Below are 20,272 nucleotides of genomic sequence, written 5' to 3'. Positions count from 1 at the left end.
AATGTTGCTTGAGAAATTGCTAAGAAGCTATTTTTGTATCTTTTTGACCATTCGGAGGTACTTAATTGTTATCCAGAAATGATTTGATGTGGAGATAAAAACAGCTAGATTGGGCCTTTAAGAACACAGAGAGAGGTGACTGGGGGCCTTGAATAAAGGACTACACAGTGAGTTATATAAATAGAGTCAACAAACACACTGCATGCCCTGGAGGCCCCGGACTATAAATAGGGGACAAGACATATATTCAGCACCTGAACCCACTGAGTATGAATGGTCTTGTCCTAAATGGCACTCTATTTCCTATACTTTTGACCATAGGGATTCAAAGTAGTGCAGTATGTAGGGACTAGAGTGCCATTTGGGAATCAGACTCTCTGTCTCTCTCTCTCTCTCTCTCTCTCTCTCTCTCTCTCTCTCTCTCTCTCTCTCTCTCTCTCCTCTCTCTCTCTCTCTCTCTCTCTCTTTCTCTCTCGCTGATGTTTTATTTAGAGTACAAATCTCACATTGGATGACACTTCAAGGGGTTCACTTTTAAAATACATTCTATTGACTAAACTTTATATGAAATATTGGGCCCCACATTGAAACTGATATGAGATCTGGAGGTCAGGTGACCAGACCTGAACAGGCCAGCACCTAGGTAAGTGAAGCTGTGCCATGCAATGTGTTTGTGTGTCTGTGTGTGTGAGATAGAGAGACTGTCTGAACCTCTAATACGGCACGACAAATAGGAGATGCATTGTGAGCGGCAAACTGAATACAAAAGAAGTCAAACGGTTTAGTCAGTCTTGGACAAAGGGACCCAATGCTATAATTGCAGTAGTGCATGCATCATACACATCATACACATCACACGCCATAGTTAGGACTATGGGTGTGTGTGAGTTATTTGTGCTATTTGTGGCAAGGGTTAGACTTAGATCGTAATCAGCTAAGGAGCTCAGCAAAACTGAGGAAGACTGTGGACTTAGGACACACACACACACACACACAGACACACACACACCCTGACCTCATATAGGTGAAATACAGAAAAGGGGACACAAACAGTAACATTGTTGTTATCTATAAATAAGGACAAACCACCTGGTACCGACAACCTGGATGGTAAATTGCTGAGGTTGGTGGTAGCGGAATACATTGCGACTCCATTTTGTTACATTTTCAATTTAAGCCTAGAAGACATTGTGTGCTCTCAGGCAAGAAGGGAGTCAAAGGTCATTCCGCTACCCAGGAATAGCAGAGCACCAATTAATGGTTCAAACAGCCGACCAATCAGCCTGTTACAAGTTACAAAAAAAAGTAATTTTACGGAAAACAAATTAACAACAGACTTTCAACATGCTTGGCACTGACACAAGTAATGTATGATTTGATTGGTTGAAAGAACTCAAACAAACCGTTTAAAAAATGCTTTCTACTTCCTCATAAAGGATGACGTTATCCTCCTGAGGAAGTGGAGCCGACCAATCAGCGGTCTACTCCCATGAATATTTGTAATGACCGGTATACGCCCACACCATTCCAACACATGTCATGTCCCCCCCCCCCATCCACCAGCTGCAATTTCGCCTATGCTGTCATTATAACCAACTATGAGTTCCCTCTCTACCACACCTCCTCCGCCCTACCGGTGGGGACACAGATTGCGAAGGTTGACTAGATGGTTCCGGAGGGGGTGGGTGGATAGCGGACCGTAACTTCAGCACCCACCCGGTGGGAAACAGCGACAAGGCCATTCAAGGGAAAATCTTGTGGCCAAAATGGCACACTAATCATACGGGTTGGAACTAAGGTCTGACTGTCACCTTTCAGTTTTAACTGAGTTTTTTATTTTTTTTTGCATGTTTTTTTGTGACATATTTTGCCCGGTGATTGTCAGGAGGGTCTCACAGCCGCCATCTTTGGAAACTGACTAGGAGGGAATAGAGAACTTTCATTATCTAACTGGTTGGGGTTTTTTTTTTTTGTAAAAAAAATGTATACCAAGAAATCTTTAGTATATATATTTTTTTCCAAGACCTCGAATGACACACGTTAACACAAGTGTTTCTTTTTTATTTATTTTTACGGTGGACAACACACAAGGAGTCGGTATCGTACAACCTGGAGGAAAAAAGCTCCAATCTGTCGCTTTCTCTCCGGTTCTACCTGAACCTGGACTCTGATCGGTAAGTGTCGGGTTGTAGATTCAAGCCACAATCTTAAGTAGTGCGGTGAGAAAATGTTTATCTGGTTAGCAGCTATTATTATTATTATTTATTAGCTATTATGGTTAGCCTATTTAGCTCATGTATCATTGATAACGATACGATAGTCAACTAGGACGCCTATAATGTGGATGATGGTTAACTAAGTGAAGTTAACTAGATGTCGGGGGGAAATGATAATCTTTCCTTTTTACTGTTACATTTGAGGATGGATAACTAAAGTATGTAGTTAGCTAATGTGGCTAACCCGACTGTAGCTTAGGGTTAAGCTTGAAGCGAAATGTCTTATTTTAACGTGTAAACATTTTTAACTTTTTAAATTTTATTTTTTAAAGTGGCAACTAATGTTAGTTAACTGACAAGACATATTTTTACAAAATGCAGACAAAACATGTAGATACACACCTCTTTTTTTTTTAGCTACAGGTATCTGCGTCCTAACACACCTGTGTGTGTAAAACGGGAGACACAAATGTGTTCTCACTGGGGGGGATCCTGTCCACAGTAGCCTGTGTTAAACAGTGTAAGTTACAGTAAGTGTATATTTATCATGTTGTGATATATTAGTTGATGTGATATGAAGAGGACTTTAATGGGTCTACAACTTTACCACCATTGAGAATTGATTCAACGTTTAGATGGGGAGTATTTGGCTGTGAGAGCCAATTCATCCTCTTAAACAGAACAAGGTTCCTTGGGACTATAAGGAGTAACGTTCATTATGTAGTGTTTTTTTTGTCCATTATGGGCTAGTATCAAGCTATCCTCAGTGGTGCTAGCCAGCTAATCATTTTCTATGTAGTCTTCTCCTTCGACACTCCCTTGTTGTTGTTCTCACTGTGTAACTCCCCCCGCCCCCCCAAAGCTACTAGCTGGGGGAGTTTCCACCGCAACAATGATGAATATCACGGCACAAGCATGGGACACTGCAGGTGTGTGTATTCATTACGTCCTGCAACGGAAACCGTTTACTGTTTAAGGAAACAAACAACGAAAGGAGGAGGGACCTAGACGAAATTGTCCAAACCCGAAAACGAGAGATTCTGTTGGGAGTAAAAGGTATATTTGTTGCAGAATCGGTGTAATGAATACCCCCGGTTTCACTACTAAAGTGAAATGTTGTACAGCCATGCAATTAAGCAACATGACAAAATCGGTTCTAGTTATTCGGGTATGGCTTCCTTTGTACGCTTGTATTCATGCTGGCTGGTTTGTGAGTCGCATTCCTAATGTTCTGTGTGTTGACATTGCGTAACATTCTGACTCGACAAGCTCTTCTCTCTTGGCCCTGACTGTGCCTGTTCGCCAGTGTTGCCTACTCAAATGGTGACAGAATGTACTTAGAGATGTTTTTTTGCCATTTATGTTTTTTTATTTGTTAGATAATGACAAGTTGGCAACAACTCCCCATTTTCTGTTCTGGAGTGTTGGGAATGATGATGCAATATATTATTGCGTTTTATAAACAACATTGTATTTAAGCACTTAGCTTTCTATGAGTCTGAATGTACAGTACAGTAGGCTATATCACAGCCGGTGGTAATTAGCTAGTTATCAACAAACTAAGAAGGCCTCGCCTGCAATGAATGATTGAATCGTCCATCACTAGACTAGTGAGAGTTTAGCTACATGGGTTGTAGCTATTTTAAATGTTTTGTAAACAAACACATTATTAAACAATGCAAGGATAGTGGGTTTGATTCTCGGGACCGTCCATAGATAAAATATACGAGCGCATGACTGTACTTCGCTTTGGATAAAAGCGTCTGCTAAATGGCTTATGATCTATTGAATGATTCGAAACGGTGCGTTGGGCCGTTGAACTAATTCAACCTACATCAGTCAATTAGTTGTTTAATAACTGCCCCCCCCCCCACTGGGAACGGAATAACGTGGTAATGAACTACAATGACCATAATCCATTGTGTACAACATAGTTCTTGACTTGATTTCTCAAGTGGATTAATAAGATTTCTCTCTAGAGGTCCTCCTGCGCGTTGTCGTGGAGGGGGCCGACTAATTAACTAATTAACTGATGTCGGTTCAATTACTTGATTTCCACGTAGCTTGTTTTTTTTCCCCGTGAGCCCAATGTGCCGCAGGGCTCCAAAAAAAAAAAAAAAAAAAAACCCCGTTCCCCGCCTCAGACCTGGTCACTGTTGGCACTGTGACTGTACTATAGTCTATTGGACTCATACAGCCTCACTCTCTCTCTCCCAGCCAGAGCCGGTCCACCCCAGGCCCCATTCCCCCCCTACCGTTAAAATAACATGAAATTGATCAGAAATGCAGTGTAGACATTGTTAATGTTGTACGTTTTTATTTATTTAACCAGGTAGGCTAGTTGAGAACAAGTTCTCATTTACAACTGCGACCTGGCCAAGATAAAGCAAAGCTGTGTGACACAGACAACAACACAGAGTTACACATGGAATAAACAATAAACAAGCCAATAACACAATAAACAAGTCAATGACACAGTAGAAAAAATAAAGTCTATATACAGTGTGTGCAAATGGTGTGAGGAGGTAAGGCAATAAATAGGCCTTAGTAGCGAAGTAATTACAATTTAGCAGATTAACACTGGAGTGATAGATGAGCAGATGATGATGTGCAAGTAGAGATACTGGTGTGCAAAAGAGCAGAAAAGTAAATAAAAACAGTATGGGGATGAGGTAGGTAGATTGGGTGGGCTATTTACCGATAGACTATGTACAGCTGCAGCGATCGGTTAGCTGCTCAGAAAGCAGATGTTTAAAGTTGGTGAGGGAGATAAAAGTCTCCAACTTCAGAGATTTTTGCAATTCGTTCCAGTCACTGGCAGCAGAGAACTGGAAGGAACGGAGGCCAAAGGGGGTGTTGGCTTTAGGGATGATCAGTGAGATACACCTGCTGGAACCATGTGCTACGGGTGGGTGTTGTTATCGTGACCAGTGAACTGAGATAAGGCTGGGCTTTACCTAGCATAGACTTATAGATGACCTGGAGCCAGTGGGTCTGGCGACGAATATGTAGCGAGGGCCAGCCGACTAGAGCATACAGGTCGCAGTGGTGGGTGGTATAAGGTGATTTGGTAACAAAACGGATGGCACTGTGATAGACTGCATCCAGTTTGCTGAGTAGAGTATTGGAAGCTATTTTGTAGATGACATCGCCGAAGTCGAGGATCGGTAGGATAGTCAGTTTTACTAGGGTAAGTTTGGCGGCGTGAGTGAAAGAGGCTTTGTTGCGAAATAGAAAGCCGATTCTAGATTTGATTTTGGATTGGAGATGTTTAATATGACTCTGGATTGAGAGTTTACAGTCTAGCCAGACACCTGGGTATTTGTGGGTCGGGACCGTCCAGGGTGGTGATGCTAGTCGGGCGGGCGGGTGTAGGCAGCAAACGGTTGAAGAGCATGCATTTGGTTTTACTAGCGTTTAAGAGCAAATTAATTAATTAAAAATCCTACAATGTGATTTTCTGGATTTATTTTTCTAATTTTGTCTGTCATAGTTGAAGTGTACCTATGATGAAAATTACAGGCCTCTCTCATCTTTTTAAGTGGGAGAACTTGCACAATTTGTTGCTGATTAAATACTTTTTTTTTGCCCCACTGTATATATAGATAGCAATATTGGGCCTATATGAATTGTAGCTACTTTTGAGGCACATGTTGTCCTCTATAAACACCTATTTAACCCTGTAAAGACATTTTTATTCCAAAAAAATCTAAATGTATATACAAAAGCCTGTCATTTTTAAAATGACATTCATTTGTGCAATATTAGGGTTCTACATTTAAATTAAATTCAGTGTTTCAGTCTTTCAGCCTTTCAGTCTTTAAGTCTTTCAGTGTTTCAGTGTTTCAGTGTGTCAGTGTTTCAGTGTTTCTGCTGCAGTCCTGTATTTAGCTCCCCAAAACAACACGAAATAATGTTTCTGTCGAGGTGCACTTTGATGATGCTAGAACTCTCTCTTCTTGTGTCGTGTTTTTACTTTTGAGTGAATAGAAGTGGGGTCCTGAGCTGCCTTGATCTGGCCACCTGGGCAAGGTGTGTCTTTTTGCGATAATTCCACCAAATGACCCCCCACACACACACACACACACACACACACAGGAGGTCCCGTACCGGGAAGACATTGACATTTTCTTTCACCCAAGTAAAAAAAAAAAAAACCTTACAAAAGAAAGCTGAATTCCTTTTTGAGGAAAGAACATTTATGTCCGATCAGAAAGATGACATTTGTTTAATGAACCAACTGTCACTCTATTGACAGGAGGATAAACAGCACTGATGTCAGCAACAACATGTACCTAGGGCCCTGAAGACTGAGCTAGCCAACTGTCACTCTATTGACAGGAGGATAAACAGCACTGATGTCAGCAACAACATGTACCTAGGGCCCTGAAGACTGAGCTAGCCAGCTGTCACTCTATTGACAGGAGGATAAACAGCACTGATGTCAGCAACAACATGTACCTAGGGCCCTGAAGACTGAGCTAGCCAACTGTCACTCTAGTGACAGGAGGATAAACAGCACTGATGTCAGCAACAACATGTACCTAGGGCCCTGAAGACTGAGCTAGCCAGCTGTCACTCTATTGACAGGAGGATAAACAGCACTGATGTCAGCAACAACATGTACCTAGGGCCCTGAAGACTGAGCTAGCCAGCTGTCACTCTATTGACAGGAGGATAAACAGCACTGATGTCAGCAACAACATGTACCTAGGGCCCTGAAGACTGAGCTAGCCAGCTGTCACTCTATTGACAGGAGGATAAACAGCACTGATGTCAGCAACAACATGTACCTAGGGCCCTGAAGACTGAGCTAGCCAACTGTCACTCTAGTGACAGGAGGATAAACAGCACTGATGTCAGCAACAACATGTACCTAGGGCCCTGAACACTATAACCACTAGTATACCTGCCCCCTACACTATAACCACTAGTATACCTGCCCCTACACTATAACCACTGATGTATACCTGCCCCCCCTACACTATAACCACTAGTATACCTGCCCCTCTACACAGGATAACCACTGAGTATACCTGCCCCCCTACACTATAACCACTAGTATACCTGCCCCCAGCAACACTATAACCACTAGTATACCTGCCCCCTCTACACTATAACCACTAGTATACCTGCCCCCTGCACTATGTAACCACTAGGGCCCTGACTATAACCACTAGTATACCTGCCCCCTACCCTATAACCACTAGTATACCTGCCCCCTACACTATAACCACTAGTATACCTGCCCCCCTGACACTATAACCACTAGTATACCTGCCCCCCTACACTATAACCACTAGTATACCTGCCCCCCCTGTCACCTACACTATAACCACTAGTATACCTGCCCCCCTACACTATAACCACTAGTATACCTGCCCCCTACACTATAACCACTAGTATACCTGCCCCCAACACTGACACTAAACCACTAGTATACCTGCCCCCTGAGCTACACTATAACCACTAGTACTACCTGCCCCCTACACTATAACCACTAGTATACCTGCCCCCTACACTATAACCACTAGTATACCTGCCCCCCTACACTATAGACCACTAGTATACCTGCCCCCCTACACTATAACCACTAGTATACCTGCCCCCTACACTATAACCACTAGTATACCTGCCCCCCTACACTATAACCACTAGTATACCTGCCCCCTACACTATAACCACTACTAGTATACCTGCCCCCTACACTATAACCACTAGTATACCTGCCCCCCTACACTATAACCACTAGTATACCTGCCCCCCTACACTATAACCACTAGTATACCTGCCCCCCCTACACTATAACCACTAGTATACCTGCCCCCTACACTATAACCACTAGTATACCTGCCCCCTACACTATAACCACTAGTATACCTGCCCCCTACACTATAACCACTAGTATACCTGCCCCCCCTACACTATAACCACTAGTATACCTGCCCCCTACACTATAACCACTAGTATACCTGCCCCCTACACTATAACCACTAGTATACCTGCCCCCTACACTATAACCACTAGTATACCTGCCCCCTACACTATAACCACTAGTATACCTGCCGCCCCTACACTATAACCACTAGTATACCTGCCCCCTACACTATAACCACTAGGCTACCTGCCCCCCTACACTCTAACCACTAGTATACCTGCCCCCTACACTATAACCACTAGGTATACCTGCTACCTGCCCCCCCTACACTATAACCACTAGTATACCTGCCCCCCTACACTATAACCACTAGTATACCTGCCCCCCACTATAACCACACTATAACCACTAGTATACCTGCCCCCCTACACTATAACCACTAGGCCCCCCCTACACTATAACCACTAGTATACCTGCCCCCTACACTATAACCACTAGTATACCTGCCCCCTACACTATAACCACTAGTACCTGCCCCCTACACTAACCACTAGTATACCTGCCCCCCCACTATACCACTATAACCACTAGTATACCTGCCCCCCCTACACTATAACCACTAGGCTACCTGCCGCCCCAGTAAGCAGAGTGAGCCCATTGTTGTCTGACAAAGGACATGATGTTTCTGCTTCTGGTTTCTCCTGCTAAAACATTTGTCATGCACCAAACATGCACCAATATAGTCTCTCTGCCTCCCTCTCTGTCTCCCTCCCTCTCTGTCTCCCTCCCTCTCTGTCTCCCTCCCTCTCTGTCTCCCTCCCCTCTCTGTCTCCCTCCCTCTCTGCCTCCCTCTCTGTCTCCCTCCCTCTCTGCCTCCCTCTCTGTCTCCCCTCTCTGTCTCCTCCTCTCTGTCTCCCTCCCTCTCTGTCTCCCTCTCTGTCTCCTGTCTCTCCTCCCTCTCTGCCTCCCTCTCTGTCTCCCTCCCTCTCTGCCTCCCTCCCTCTCTGTCTCCCTCCCCTCTCTGTCTCTGTCTCTCCCTCTCCCTCTGTCTCCCTCCCTCTCTGTCTCCCTCCCCTCTCTGTCTCCCTCCCCTCCTGTCTCCCTCCCCTGTCTCTGTCTCCCTCCCCCTCTCTGTCTCCCTCCCCTCCCCTCTCTGTCTCCCTCTCCTCTCTGCCTCCCCTCTCTGTCTCCCCTTCGCTGTCTCCCTCTCTCTCTCTCCCTCCAGGTGCCCATGCTCCGGCCCCTCCACTCCAGCAGATGAGTCGCTCTGGCGTAGACGCAGCCGCGCTCCAACGCCCAGATAGTCCCCTGGTCCTGCCCCCCGCCCTGCCGGGAGACAGCAGACTACATTACCCAGCATGCCCTCCTCTGTGCGGGCGGGCAGCCTAAAGGACCCGGAGGTAGCCGAGCTGTTCTTCAAGGAAGACCCAGAGAAACTGTTCTCTGACCTCCGAGAGATAGGACATGGCAGCTTCGGAGCCGTCTACTTTGTATGTACACACACACACACACACACACACACACACACACACACACACACTTCTCTGCACCCTGATGACCTCGCCCTGTCAAAAGAGAGAGTTCTTTATTGATACAACAGGGCTCAAGTCTATCTCTAGCTGCCCTTGGTAAAACAGGGCACTGTCCTGCAATAGTCCTCCTGTAATAGTCCTCCTGTCCCACCTGCAATAGTCCTCCTGCAATAGTCCTCCTGCAATAGTCCTCCTGTAATAGTCCTCCTGTAATAGTCCTCCTGTAATAGTCCTCCTGTAATAGTCCTCCTGCAATAGTCCTCCTGTAATAGTCCTCCTGGCCCTCCTGTAATAGTCCTCCTGCAATAGTCCTCCTGTAATAGTCCTGTAATAGTCCTCCTGGCCCTCCTGTCCCACCTGTAATAGTCCTCCTGTAATAGTCCTCCTGTCCTCCTGTAATTGTTCTTCTGTAATAGTCCTCCTGTAATAGTCCTCCTGTCCTCCTGTAATAGTCATCCTGTCTCACCTGTAATAGGCCTCTTGTCCCGCCTGTGTTCTCTGTGTCTAAGGCGCGGGATGTACGATCTACAGAGGTGGTGGCCATCAAGAAGATGTCTTATAGTGGAAAGCAGTCCAACGAGGTGAGACAGACACGTTATGTACTATATTATGTACTATATTTATTTCCTTTATTTGATAGGGGACAACAGAAACAGAAGTCTCAGTACACTTGAGAAATGATTATGTTAAAGCACAGACACACACACGCATACACACTCTCCCGATACAAATGTGTGAGCTGAACACACACACACACACATCGTCTCACACTCCAAGGTCACCCCACGGCTCTCTCACACACTCTCACTATCGTCTTGCTTCTGCTCCTAATGACAGAGTAGCTGTACTCGGATTAAGACCTAATCTGTGTACGATGAGAGTCGCCCACCAGGAGACCGAAGGCAGACAGGAACATGCCACACATGAGATCATACGTTGTTTTGAAGAAGATCTACAATGTTGTCTTTAGGTTGTGTTCATTCAGAGTGGGCTAGGTGTTCACTCTTATTTACCCAGGTATGTTGGTTGATTTAAAGAACCAATGTCTCCACTGAAGTAAATGCAAAGCTGCGTCTTTTATAGTTTCTTTTTTAATACTCTCTCTCCTCCTCCACCTCTTTCGCTCGCTCTCTGCTCGCTCTCTCCTCTCTTTTCTCTCTCCTTCTCCTCTCTTTTCTCTCTCCTTCTCCTCTCTTTTCTCTCTCCTTCTCCTCTCTTTTCTCTCTCCTTCTCCTCTCTTTTCTCTCTCCTTCTCCTCTCTTTTCTCTCTCTCTCCTCTCTTTTCTCTCTCCTCCTCCACCTCTTTTCTCTCTCCTTCTCCTCTCTTTTCTCTCTCCTTCTCCTCTTTTCTCTCTCCTTCTCCCCTCTTTTCTCTCTCCTTCTCCCCTTTTCTCTCTCCTTCCCCTCTTTTCTCTCTCTCCTCCTCTCTTTTCTCTCTCCTTCTCCTCTCTTTTCTCTCTCCTTCTCCCCTTTTCTCTCTCCTTCTCCTCTCTTTTCTCTCTCCTCCTCCTCTCTTTTCTCTCTCCTTCTCTCTCTTTCTCTCCCCTCCCGAGACAGCTCTTTTCTCTCTCTTCTCCTCTCTTTCTTCAAGGAAGACTCTCCTTCTCCCCTCTTTTCTCTCTCCTTCTCCCTTTTTCTCTCTTCTCCCCTCTTTTCTCTCTCCTTCTCCTCTCTTTTCTCTCTCCTCCTCCACCTCTTTTCTCTCTCCTTCTCCCCTCTTTTCTCTCTCCTTCTCCTCTCCTTCTCTAGTTCTCCTTCTCCCCTCTTTTCTCTCTCCTTCTCCCCTTTTCTCTCTCCTTCCTCTTTTCTCTCTCCTCCTCCTCTCTTTTCTCTCTTCTCCTCTCTTTCTCTCTCTCCTTCTCCCCTTTTCTCTCTCCTTCTCCCCTTTTCTCTCTCCTTCCTCTCTTTTAGGCTCTCCTCCTCCTCTCTTTTCTCTCTCTTCTCCTCTCTTTTCTCTCTCCTTCTCCCCTTTTTCTCTCTCCTTCTCTCTCTCTTTTCTCTCTCCTCCTCCTCTCTTTTCTCTCTCTCTCAGTCCTCCTCTCTTTTCTCTCTCCTCCTCTCCCTCTTTTCTCTCTCCTTCTCCTCTTTTCTCTCTCCTTCTCCCCTCTTTTCTCTCTCTCCTTCTCCCTTTTCTCTCCTCCTTCTCCCCTCTTTTCTCTCCTTCTCCTCTCTCTTTTCTCTCTCCTCCTCCAACTCTTTTCTCTCTCCTTCCCCTCTTTTCTCTCTCCTTCTCCTCTTTTCTCTCTCCTTCTCCCCTCTTTTCTCTCTCCTTCTCCCCTTTTCTCTCTCCTTCCCCTCTTTTCTCTCTCCTTCCCCTCTTTTCTCTCTCCTTCTCCCCTCTTTTCTCTCTCCTTCCCCTCTTTTCTCTCTCCTTCTCCCCTTTTCTCTCTCCTCTCCTCTTTTCTCTCTCCTTCTCCCCTCTTTTCTCTCTCCTTCTCCTCTTTTCTCTCTCCTTCTCCTCTCTTTTCTCTCTCCTTCTCTCTCTTCTCTCTCCTTCTCCCCTCTTTTCTCTCTCCTTCTCCCCTCTTTTCTCTCTCCTCTTTTCTCTCTCCTTCTCCCTCTCTTTTCTCTCTCCTCTTTTCTCTCTCCTTCTCCTCTTTTCTCTCTCCTTCTCCTCTTTTCTCTCTCCTTCTCCTCTTTTCTCTCTCCTTCTCCTCTTTTTCTCTCTCCTTCTCCTCTTTTCTCTCCTTCTCCTCTTTTCTCTCTCCTTCTCCTCTTTTCTCTCTCCTTCTCCTCTTTTCTCTCTCCTTCTCCCCCTCTTTTCTCTCTCCTTCTCCCCCTCTTTTCTCTCTCCTTCTCCCCCTTTTCTTTTCTCTCTCCTTCTCCCCCTCTTTTCTCTCTCCTTCTCCCCCTCTTTTCTCTCCTTCTCCCCCTTTTCTCTCTCTTCTCCCCCTTTTTCTCCTCCTTCTCCCCCTCTTTTCTCTCTTTATTTTCTTTCTTTCTCAATAATTATCACCCCATTTTCAAAGGCTTCCTTGTCTAGCTAAGATTATTGAATCCTTTGTAAATGTATAATTTCTGCCTTTAAAAAAAAAAAATCTGAGAAATGTATTTTGAATGTAAACCAATCAGGTTTGGTCCTATTACAGCAACCACTTTAGTTGTAACTTTATGTACATAAATATAAATAAATAAATAAATACTTAGGCATTTGGATTGATATTGATTTAATATTTTTTTTAAACAAATAGACAAAATGGCGGCGGAGGATATGTCCGTTTTACGCTCTCCTAACCAATTGTTATGTGTTCTATTATGTGTCTTTTTTGTTGCGATATTTGTAAATTATTTTGTACATAATGTTTCTAAAGCCGTATCTTACGGAAGAAAAGAGCTTCTGGATATCAGGACAGCGATCACTCACCTCGGAGTAGACAAAGAGCTTCTGGATATCAGGACAGCGATCACTCACCTCGGAGTAGACAAAGAGCTTCTGGATATCAGGACAGCGATCACTCACCTCGGAGTAGACAAAGAGCTTCTGGATATCAGGACAGCGATCACTCACCTCGGAGTAGACAAAGAGCTTCTGGATATCAGGACAGCGATCACTCACCTCGGAGTAGACAAAGAGCTTCTGGATATCAGGACAGCGATCACTCACCTCGGAGTAGACAAATAGCTTCTGGATATCAGGACAGCGATCACTCACCTCGGAGTAGACAAATAGCTTCTGGATATCAGGACAGCGATCACTCACCTCGGAGTAGACAAAGAGCTTCTGGATATCAGGACAGCGATCACTCACCTCGGAGTAGACAAAGAGCTTCTGGATATCAGGACAGTGATCACTCACCTCGGAGTAGACAAAGAGCTTCTGGATATCAGGACAGCGATCACTCACCTCGGAGTAGACAAAGATTTCTTCAACAACAGCAGCAAGCAGGACTCACACAATATTCTCCAAACACCCCGCAGGACAGACATCCCAATTATTTGCGAAAGGAAGCGACGCAGAGGACGAAGAGCCGGATGCCTCGTCCGGACCCGCAGAGGACAGAGCCGGATGCCTCGTCCGGACCCGCAGAAGACAACTAGGAAAGCTGCCGTTACCGTCAATACTACTAGCCAACGTGCAATCATTGGACAATAAACTAGACGAGGTACGACCAGGAATATCCTACCAACGGGACTTCAAAAACTGTAATATCCTGTGCTTCATGGAATCGTGGCTGAATGAGGACATGGATATTCAGCTAGTGGGATACACGCTGTACCGGCAGGATAGAACAGCACACTCCCGTAAGACGAGGGGGGGGGGGTCTGTGCATATTTATAAACAACAGCTGGTGCACGAAATCTAAGGAAGTCTCTAGATTTTGCTCGCCTGAAGTAGAGTATATTGTCATAAACTGCAGGCCACACTACTTGCCTAGAGAGTTCTCAGCTATACTTTTCGTGACTGTTTATTTACCACCACAGACAGATGCCGGCACTAAGACTGCACTCAGTCAGCTGTATAAGGAAATAAGCAAACAGGAAATCGCTCACCCAGAGGCGGCGCTCCTAGTGGCCGGAGACTTTAATGCAGGGAAACTTAAATCTGTTCTACCAAATCTCTATCAACATGTTAAATGTGCAACCAGAGGGAAATGAAATTCTAGATCACCTGTACTCCACACACAGAGACGCATACAAAGCTCTACCTCGCCCTCCATTTGGTAAATCCGACCACAACTCTATCCTCCTGATTCCTGCTTACAAGAAAAAATGAAAGCAGGAAGCACCAGTGACTCGGTCTATTAAAAAAATGTTCATATGAAGCAGATGCTAAACTACAGGACTGTTTTGCTATCACAGACTGGAACATGTTCCGGGATTCTTCCGATGACATTGAGCAGTACACCACATCAGTCACTGGCTTTATCAATAAGTGCATTGAGGACGTTGTCCCCACAGTGACTGTACGTACATACCCCAACCAGAAGCCATGGATACAGGCAACATTCGCACTGAGCTAAAGGGTAGAGCTGCCGCTTTCAAGGTGCAGAACTCTAACCCGGAAGCTTATTAGAAATCCTGTTATGCCCTCGGACGAACCATCAAACAGGCAAAGCGTCAATACAGGACTAAGATTGAATCATACTACACCTCTGATGCCCGTCGGATGTGGCAGGGCTTGCAAACTATTACAGACCACAAAGGGAAGCACAGCCGCGAGCTGCCCAGTGACACGAGCCTACCAGATGAGCTAAATCACTTCTATGCTCGCTTCGAGGCAAGCAACACTGAGGCATGCATGAGAGGATCAGCTGTTCCGGACGACTGTGTGATCACGCTCTCCGTAGCCGACGTAAGACCTTTAAACAGGTCAACATACACAAGGCTGCGGGGCCAGACGGATTACCAGGACGTGTGCTCCGGGCATGTGCTGACCAACTGGCAGGTGTCTTCACTGACATTTTCAGTCTGTAATACCAGCATGCTTCAAGCAGACCACCATAGGCCCTGTACCCAAGAACACAAAGGCAACCTGCCTAAATGACTACAGACCCGTAGCACTCACGTCCATAGCCATGAAATGCTTTGAAAGGCTGGTCATGGCTCACATCAACACCATTATCCCAGAAACCCTAGACCCACTCCAATTTGCATACCGCCCAAACAGATCCACAGATGATACAATCTCTATTGCACCCCACACTGCCCTTTCCCACCTGGACAAAAGGAACACCTATGTGAGAATGCTATTCATTGACTACAGCTCAGCGTTCAACACCATAGTACCCTCAAAGCTCATCACCAAGCTAAGGAACCTGGGACTAAATACCTTCCTCTGCAACTGGATCGTGGACTTCCTGTCAGGCCACCCCAGATGGTGAGGGTAGGTAGCAACACATCTGCCATGCTAATCCTCAACACTGGAGCTCCGCAGGGGTGCATGCTCAGTCCCCTCCTGTACTCCCTGTTCACCGACAACTGTATGGCCAGGCATGACTCCAACACCATCATTAAGTTTGCTGTTGACACAACAGTGGTAGGCCTGATCACCGGCAACGACGAGACAGCCTATAGGGAGGAGGTCAGAAACCTGGCCGGGTGGTGCCAGAATAACAACCTATCCCTCAACATAACCAAGACTAAGAAGATGGACTACAGGAAAAGGAGCAGCGAGCACGCCCCCATTCTCATCGACAGGGCTGTAGTGGAGCAGGTTGAGAGCTTCAAATTCCTTGGTGTTCACATCAACAACAAACTAGGTTGGTCCAAAAACACCAAGAGAATCGTGAAGTGGGCACGACAAAGCCTATTCCCCCTCAGGAAACTAAAAAGATTTGGCATGGGTCCTGAGATCCTCAAAAGGTTCTACAGCTGCACCATCGAGAGCATCCTGACGGGTTGCATCACTTCCTGGTACGGCAACTGCTCGGCCTCCGACCTCAAGGCGCTACAGAGGGTAGTGTGTACGGCCCAGTACATCACTGGGGCCAAGCTGCCTGCCATCCAGGACCTCTACATCAGCTTTTAGTTTGAATGCACCGCATTGCTGGAACAAAATTAAAAATCGATTTCATCTTGATGTTGTGGTGCCGTTCAGGCAATTTAAGTAATTGATTTGGGGAGGAATGTAACTGTTCTGGGTGATTTGTGATGATTTATATGTGTTTCCCATGACTGTGTTTTTGCATTTTTATATGTATATTTGTATAATGTGTATGTTCATATTGAATTATACAATATATTATTATTGTACATTTTTATTTAATTGTTTTAATAAATGTTAAATGAAACATTTTAATTCTCTCTCACACACACACAGAAATGGCAGGACATCATAAAAGAGGTGAAGTTTCTCCAGAGGATTCAACATCCCAACAGTATAGAGTACAAGGGCTGCTACCTACGAGAACACACAGCATGGGTAAGACACACACACACACACACTTGACTTTGGAGGACTACTACCTAGAACACACACGATAACACACACACACTTTCTTAGCCCCTTTCTCTTAATGTTCTGTTGTCATAATGTGTTCTGTGTGTTATGTGTTCTCTGTGTCCAGTTAGTGATGGAGTACTGTCTGGGTTCAGCCTCTGATGTTCTGTGTTCTCTGTGTCCAGTTAGTGATGGAGTACTGTCTGGGTTCAGCCTCTGATGTTCTGTGTTCTCTGTGTCCAGTTAGTGATGGAGTACTGTCTGGGTTCAGCCTCTGATGTTCTGTGTTCTCTGTGTCCAGTTAGTGATGGAGTACTGTCTGGGTTCAGCCTCTGATGTTCTGTGTTCTCTGTGTCCAGTTAGTGATGGAGTACTGTCTGGGTTCAGCCTCTGATGTTCTGTGTTCTCTGTGTCCAGTTAGTGATGGAGTACTGTCTGGGTTCAGCCTCTGATGTTCTGTGTTCTGTGTGTTCTGTGTTCTCTGTGTTCTGTGTTCTGTCTGTGTCCAGTTAGTGATGGAGTACTGTCTGGGTTCAGCCTCTGATGTTCTGTGTTCTCTGTGTCCAGTTAGTGATGGAGTACTGTCTGGGTTCAGCCTCTGATGTTCTGTGTTCTCTGTGTCCAGTTAGTGATGGAGTACTGTCTGGGTTCAGCCTCTGATGTTCTAGAAGGTAAGACACTTTCAAAAACAACAGCTGTTCTATTTGACATGTATTCTACTGCGTCAAGTCAACTTAGACTGTGTGTTTGGATTCCGTTACGCTCAACCTGTTTAATCCTTAGCAAATGTTTTCTCTCTCTCACCGATTTAGTTCATAAAAAGCCTCTTCAGGAAATGGAGATCGCTGCCATTACCCATGGTGCTTTGCAGGGTTTGGCCTACCTTCACTCCCACAACATGATTCACAGGTGAGGGTTTACCTGACAGTTTGAAGCATGGTGATTATATCATACCTACTAACCCAGTGGTTCTCTCTCTCTCTGTCTCTCTCTCTCTCGCCCTCCCTCCCTCCCTCCCGCTCTCTCGCCCTCCCGCTCTCTCGCTCTCTCTCTGTCTCTCTCTGTCTCTGTCTCTCCCCCCCCTCCCTCCCACCTCTCCTCCTCCCTCCCTCCCTCCAGAGACATCAAAGCAGGTAACATCCTACTGACGGAGCCAGGTCAGGTCAAGCTTGCTGACTTTGGCTCCGCCTCCATCGCTTCTCCAGCCAACTCCTTCGTGGGGACGCCATATTGGTGAGGGACAGCAGACAGACAAGTCACGGGGGTTTACCAGGCGGCAAGCTTTGACCACTTGACAGTTTTTAATTCTATACATTATGCAAAATGTTCAATGATTGTAATTGATCCACCTCGCCCCATTCTCTGCAGGATGGCCCCAGAGGTGATCTTGGCCATGGACGAAGGCCAGTATGACGGAAAGGTGGATGTCTGGTCCCTTGGGATCACCTGTGTCGAGCTAGGTAAAGGTGGTTTTCCATCGTTTATATGTGTGACATACTGTGTGTATTAGGATTTCCGTTAACCAGTAATTGGCAGCTTTTAGCCAAAAAATAAATAAAAGAAAATACATTTTTTTTTTTTTACGTAAAATCCGTGGCCTACGTTACCGTTGGCCTTTTTCATTGAAGTAAAGCAAAAGTTGGAGAAAACTGAGTAGGCTATGCCAATAGGGCCCGATTCAGACTGAGTAGGCTAGGCCAATGGGGCCCGATTCAGACTGAGTAGGCTATGCCAATAGGGCCCGATTCAGACTGAGTAGGCTAGGCCAATGGGGCCCGATTCAGACTGAGTAGGCTAGGCCAATGGGGCCCGATTCAGACTGAGTAGGCTAGGCCAATGGGGCCCGATTCAGACTGAGTAGGCTAGGCCAATGGGGCCCGATTCAGACTGAGTAGGCTAGGCCAATAGGGCCCGATTCAGACTGAGTAGGCTAGGCCAATAGGGCCCGATTCAGACTGAGTAGGCTAGGCCAATAGGGCCCGATTCAGACTGAGTAGGCTAGGCCAATGGGGCCCGATTCAGACTGAGTAGGCTGTGCCAATGGGGCCCGATTCAAATCAAATCAAATTTTATTTGTCACATACACATGGTTAGCAGATGTTAATGCGAGTGTAGCGAAATGCTTGTGCTTCTAGTTCCGACAATGCAGTAATAACGAACAAGTAATCTAACTAACAATTCCAAAACTACTGTCTTATACACAGTGTAAGGGGATAAAGAATATGTACATAAGGATATATGAATGAGTGATGGTACAGAGCAGCATAGGCAAGATACAGTAGATGGTATCGAGTACAGTATATACATATGAGATGATTATGTAAACAAAGTGGCATAGTTAAAGTGGCTAGTGATACATGTATTACATAAGGATACAGTCGATGATATAGAGTACAGTATATACGTATGCATATGAGATGAATAATGTAGGGTAAGTAACATTATATAAGGCAGCATTGTTTAAAGTGGCTAGTGATATATTTACATCATTTCCCATCAATTCCCATTATTAAAGTGGCTGGAGTTGAGTCAGTGTCAGACAGTGTGTTGGCAGCAGCCACTCAATGTTAGTGGTGGCTGTTTAACAGTCTGATGGCCTTGAGATAGAAGCTGTTTTTCAGTCTCTCTGTCCCAGCTTTGATGCACCTGTACTGACCTTGCCTTCTGGATGATAGCGGGGTGAACAGGCAGTGGCTCGGGTGGTTGATGTCCTTGATGATCTTTATGGCCTTCCTGTAACATCGGGTGGTGTAGGTGTCCTGGAGGGCAGGTAGTTTGCCCCCGGTGATGCGTTGTGCAGACCTCTCTACCCTCTGGAGAGCCTTACGGTTGAGGGCGGAGCAGTTGCCGTACCAGGCGGTGATACAGCCCGCCAGGATGCTCTCGATTGTGCATCTGTAGAAGTTTGTGAGTGCTTTTGGTGACAAGCCGAATTTCTTCAGCCTCCTGAGGTTGAAGAGGCGCTGCTGCGCCTTCTTCACGATGCTGTCTGTGTGAGTGGACCAATTCAGTTTGTCTGTGATGTGTATGCCGAGGAACTTAAAACTTGCTACCCTCTCCACTACTGTTCCATCGATGTGGATAGGGGGTGTTCCCTCTGCTGTTTCCTGAAGTCCACAATCATCTCCTTAGTTTTGTTGACGTTGAGTGTGAGGTTATTTTCCTGACACCACACTCCGAGGGCCCTCACCTCCTCCCTGTAGGCCGTCTCGTCGTTGTTGGTAATCAAGCCTACCACTGTTGTGTCGTCCGCAAACTTGATGATTGAGTTGGAGGCGTGCGTGGCCACGCAGTCGTGGGTGAACAGGGAGTACAGGAGAGGGCTCAGAACGCACCCTTGTGGGGCCCCAGTGTTGAGGATCAGCGGGGAGGAGATGTTGTTGCCTACCCTCACCACCTGGGGGCGGCCCGTCAGGAAGTCCAGTACCCAGTTGCACTGGGGGTCTCTTGATGACTTGGAGGGTCTATGGTGTTGAATGCAAGTCGATGCACTTCATGATTCCTCTTGAGATGGGTTAGGACAGTGTGCAGTGTGGTTGAGATTGCATCGGGGCGGTAAGCAAATTGTAGTGGGTCTAGGGTGTCAGGTAGGGTGGAGGTGATATGGTCCTTGACTAGTTAAAGCACTTCATGATGACTTTCTTGGGAACAGGAACAAACAATGGTGGCCCTCTTGAAGCATGTGGGAACAGCAGACTGGTATAGGGATTGATTGAATATGTCCGTAAACACACCGGCCAGCTGGTCTGCGCATGCTCTGAGGGCG

The 20,272-nt window shown here is 46.0% G+C and overlaps 1 protein-coding gene across 9 annotated transcripts in view; it reads left to right on the top strand.

Moving 5' to 3' along the window:
- The first annotated feature begins 1,591 nt into the window (after nt 1–1,591).
- The window catches only part of LOC112236496 (serine/threonine-protein kinase TAO1-B), a 45,430-nt gene continuing 26,749 nt past the window's right edge, over nt 1,592–20,272 (top strand). Inside the window, exons 1-10 of one of the 9 annotated variants that reach the window (XM_042309227.1) lie at nt 1,592–1,798; nt 2,092–2,174; nt 2,634–2,736; nt 9,320–9,584; nt 10,136–10,207; nt 16,387–16,488; nt 17,132–17,177; nt 17,319–17,415; nt 17,626–17,739; nt 17,875–17,966. In XM_042309227.1, the coding sequence (XP_042165161.1) occupies nt 9,453–9,584; nt 10,136–10,207; nt 16,387–16,488; nt 17,132–17,177; nt 17,319–17,415; nt 17,626–17,739; nt 17,875–17,966 (655 nt within the window). In that variant the 5' untranslated portion in view covers nt 1,592–1,798; nt 2,092–2,174; nt 2,634–2,736; nt 9,320–9,452. Of the gene's footprint in view, nt 2,175–2,633; nt 2,747–3,181; nt 3,273–9,319; nt 9,585–10,135; nt 10,208–10,463; nt 10,644–16,386; nt 16,489–17,131; nt 17,178–17,318; nt 17,416–17,625; nt 17,740–17,874; nt 17,967–20,272 lie in introns of those variants that run through there. The other 8 variants (XM_042309226.1, XM_042309228.1, XM_042309224.1 and 5 more) reach the window with 8 other exon arrangements.

Source organism: Oncorhynchus tshawytscha, linkage group LG30, assembly GCF_018296145.1.
Source record: "Oncorhynchus tshawytscha isolate Ot180627B linkage group LG30, Otsh_v2.0, whole genome shotgun sequence".
In the NCBI taxonomy this organism is placed as follows: Eukaryota; Metazoa; Chordata; class Actinopteri; order Salmoniformes; family Salmonidae; genus Oncorhynchus; species Oncorhynchus tshawytscha.
The sequence above is the reverse complement of the archived record's forward strand: the minus strand, read 5'-3'. Positions and strand labels throughout refer to the sequence as shown.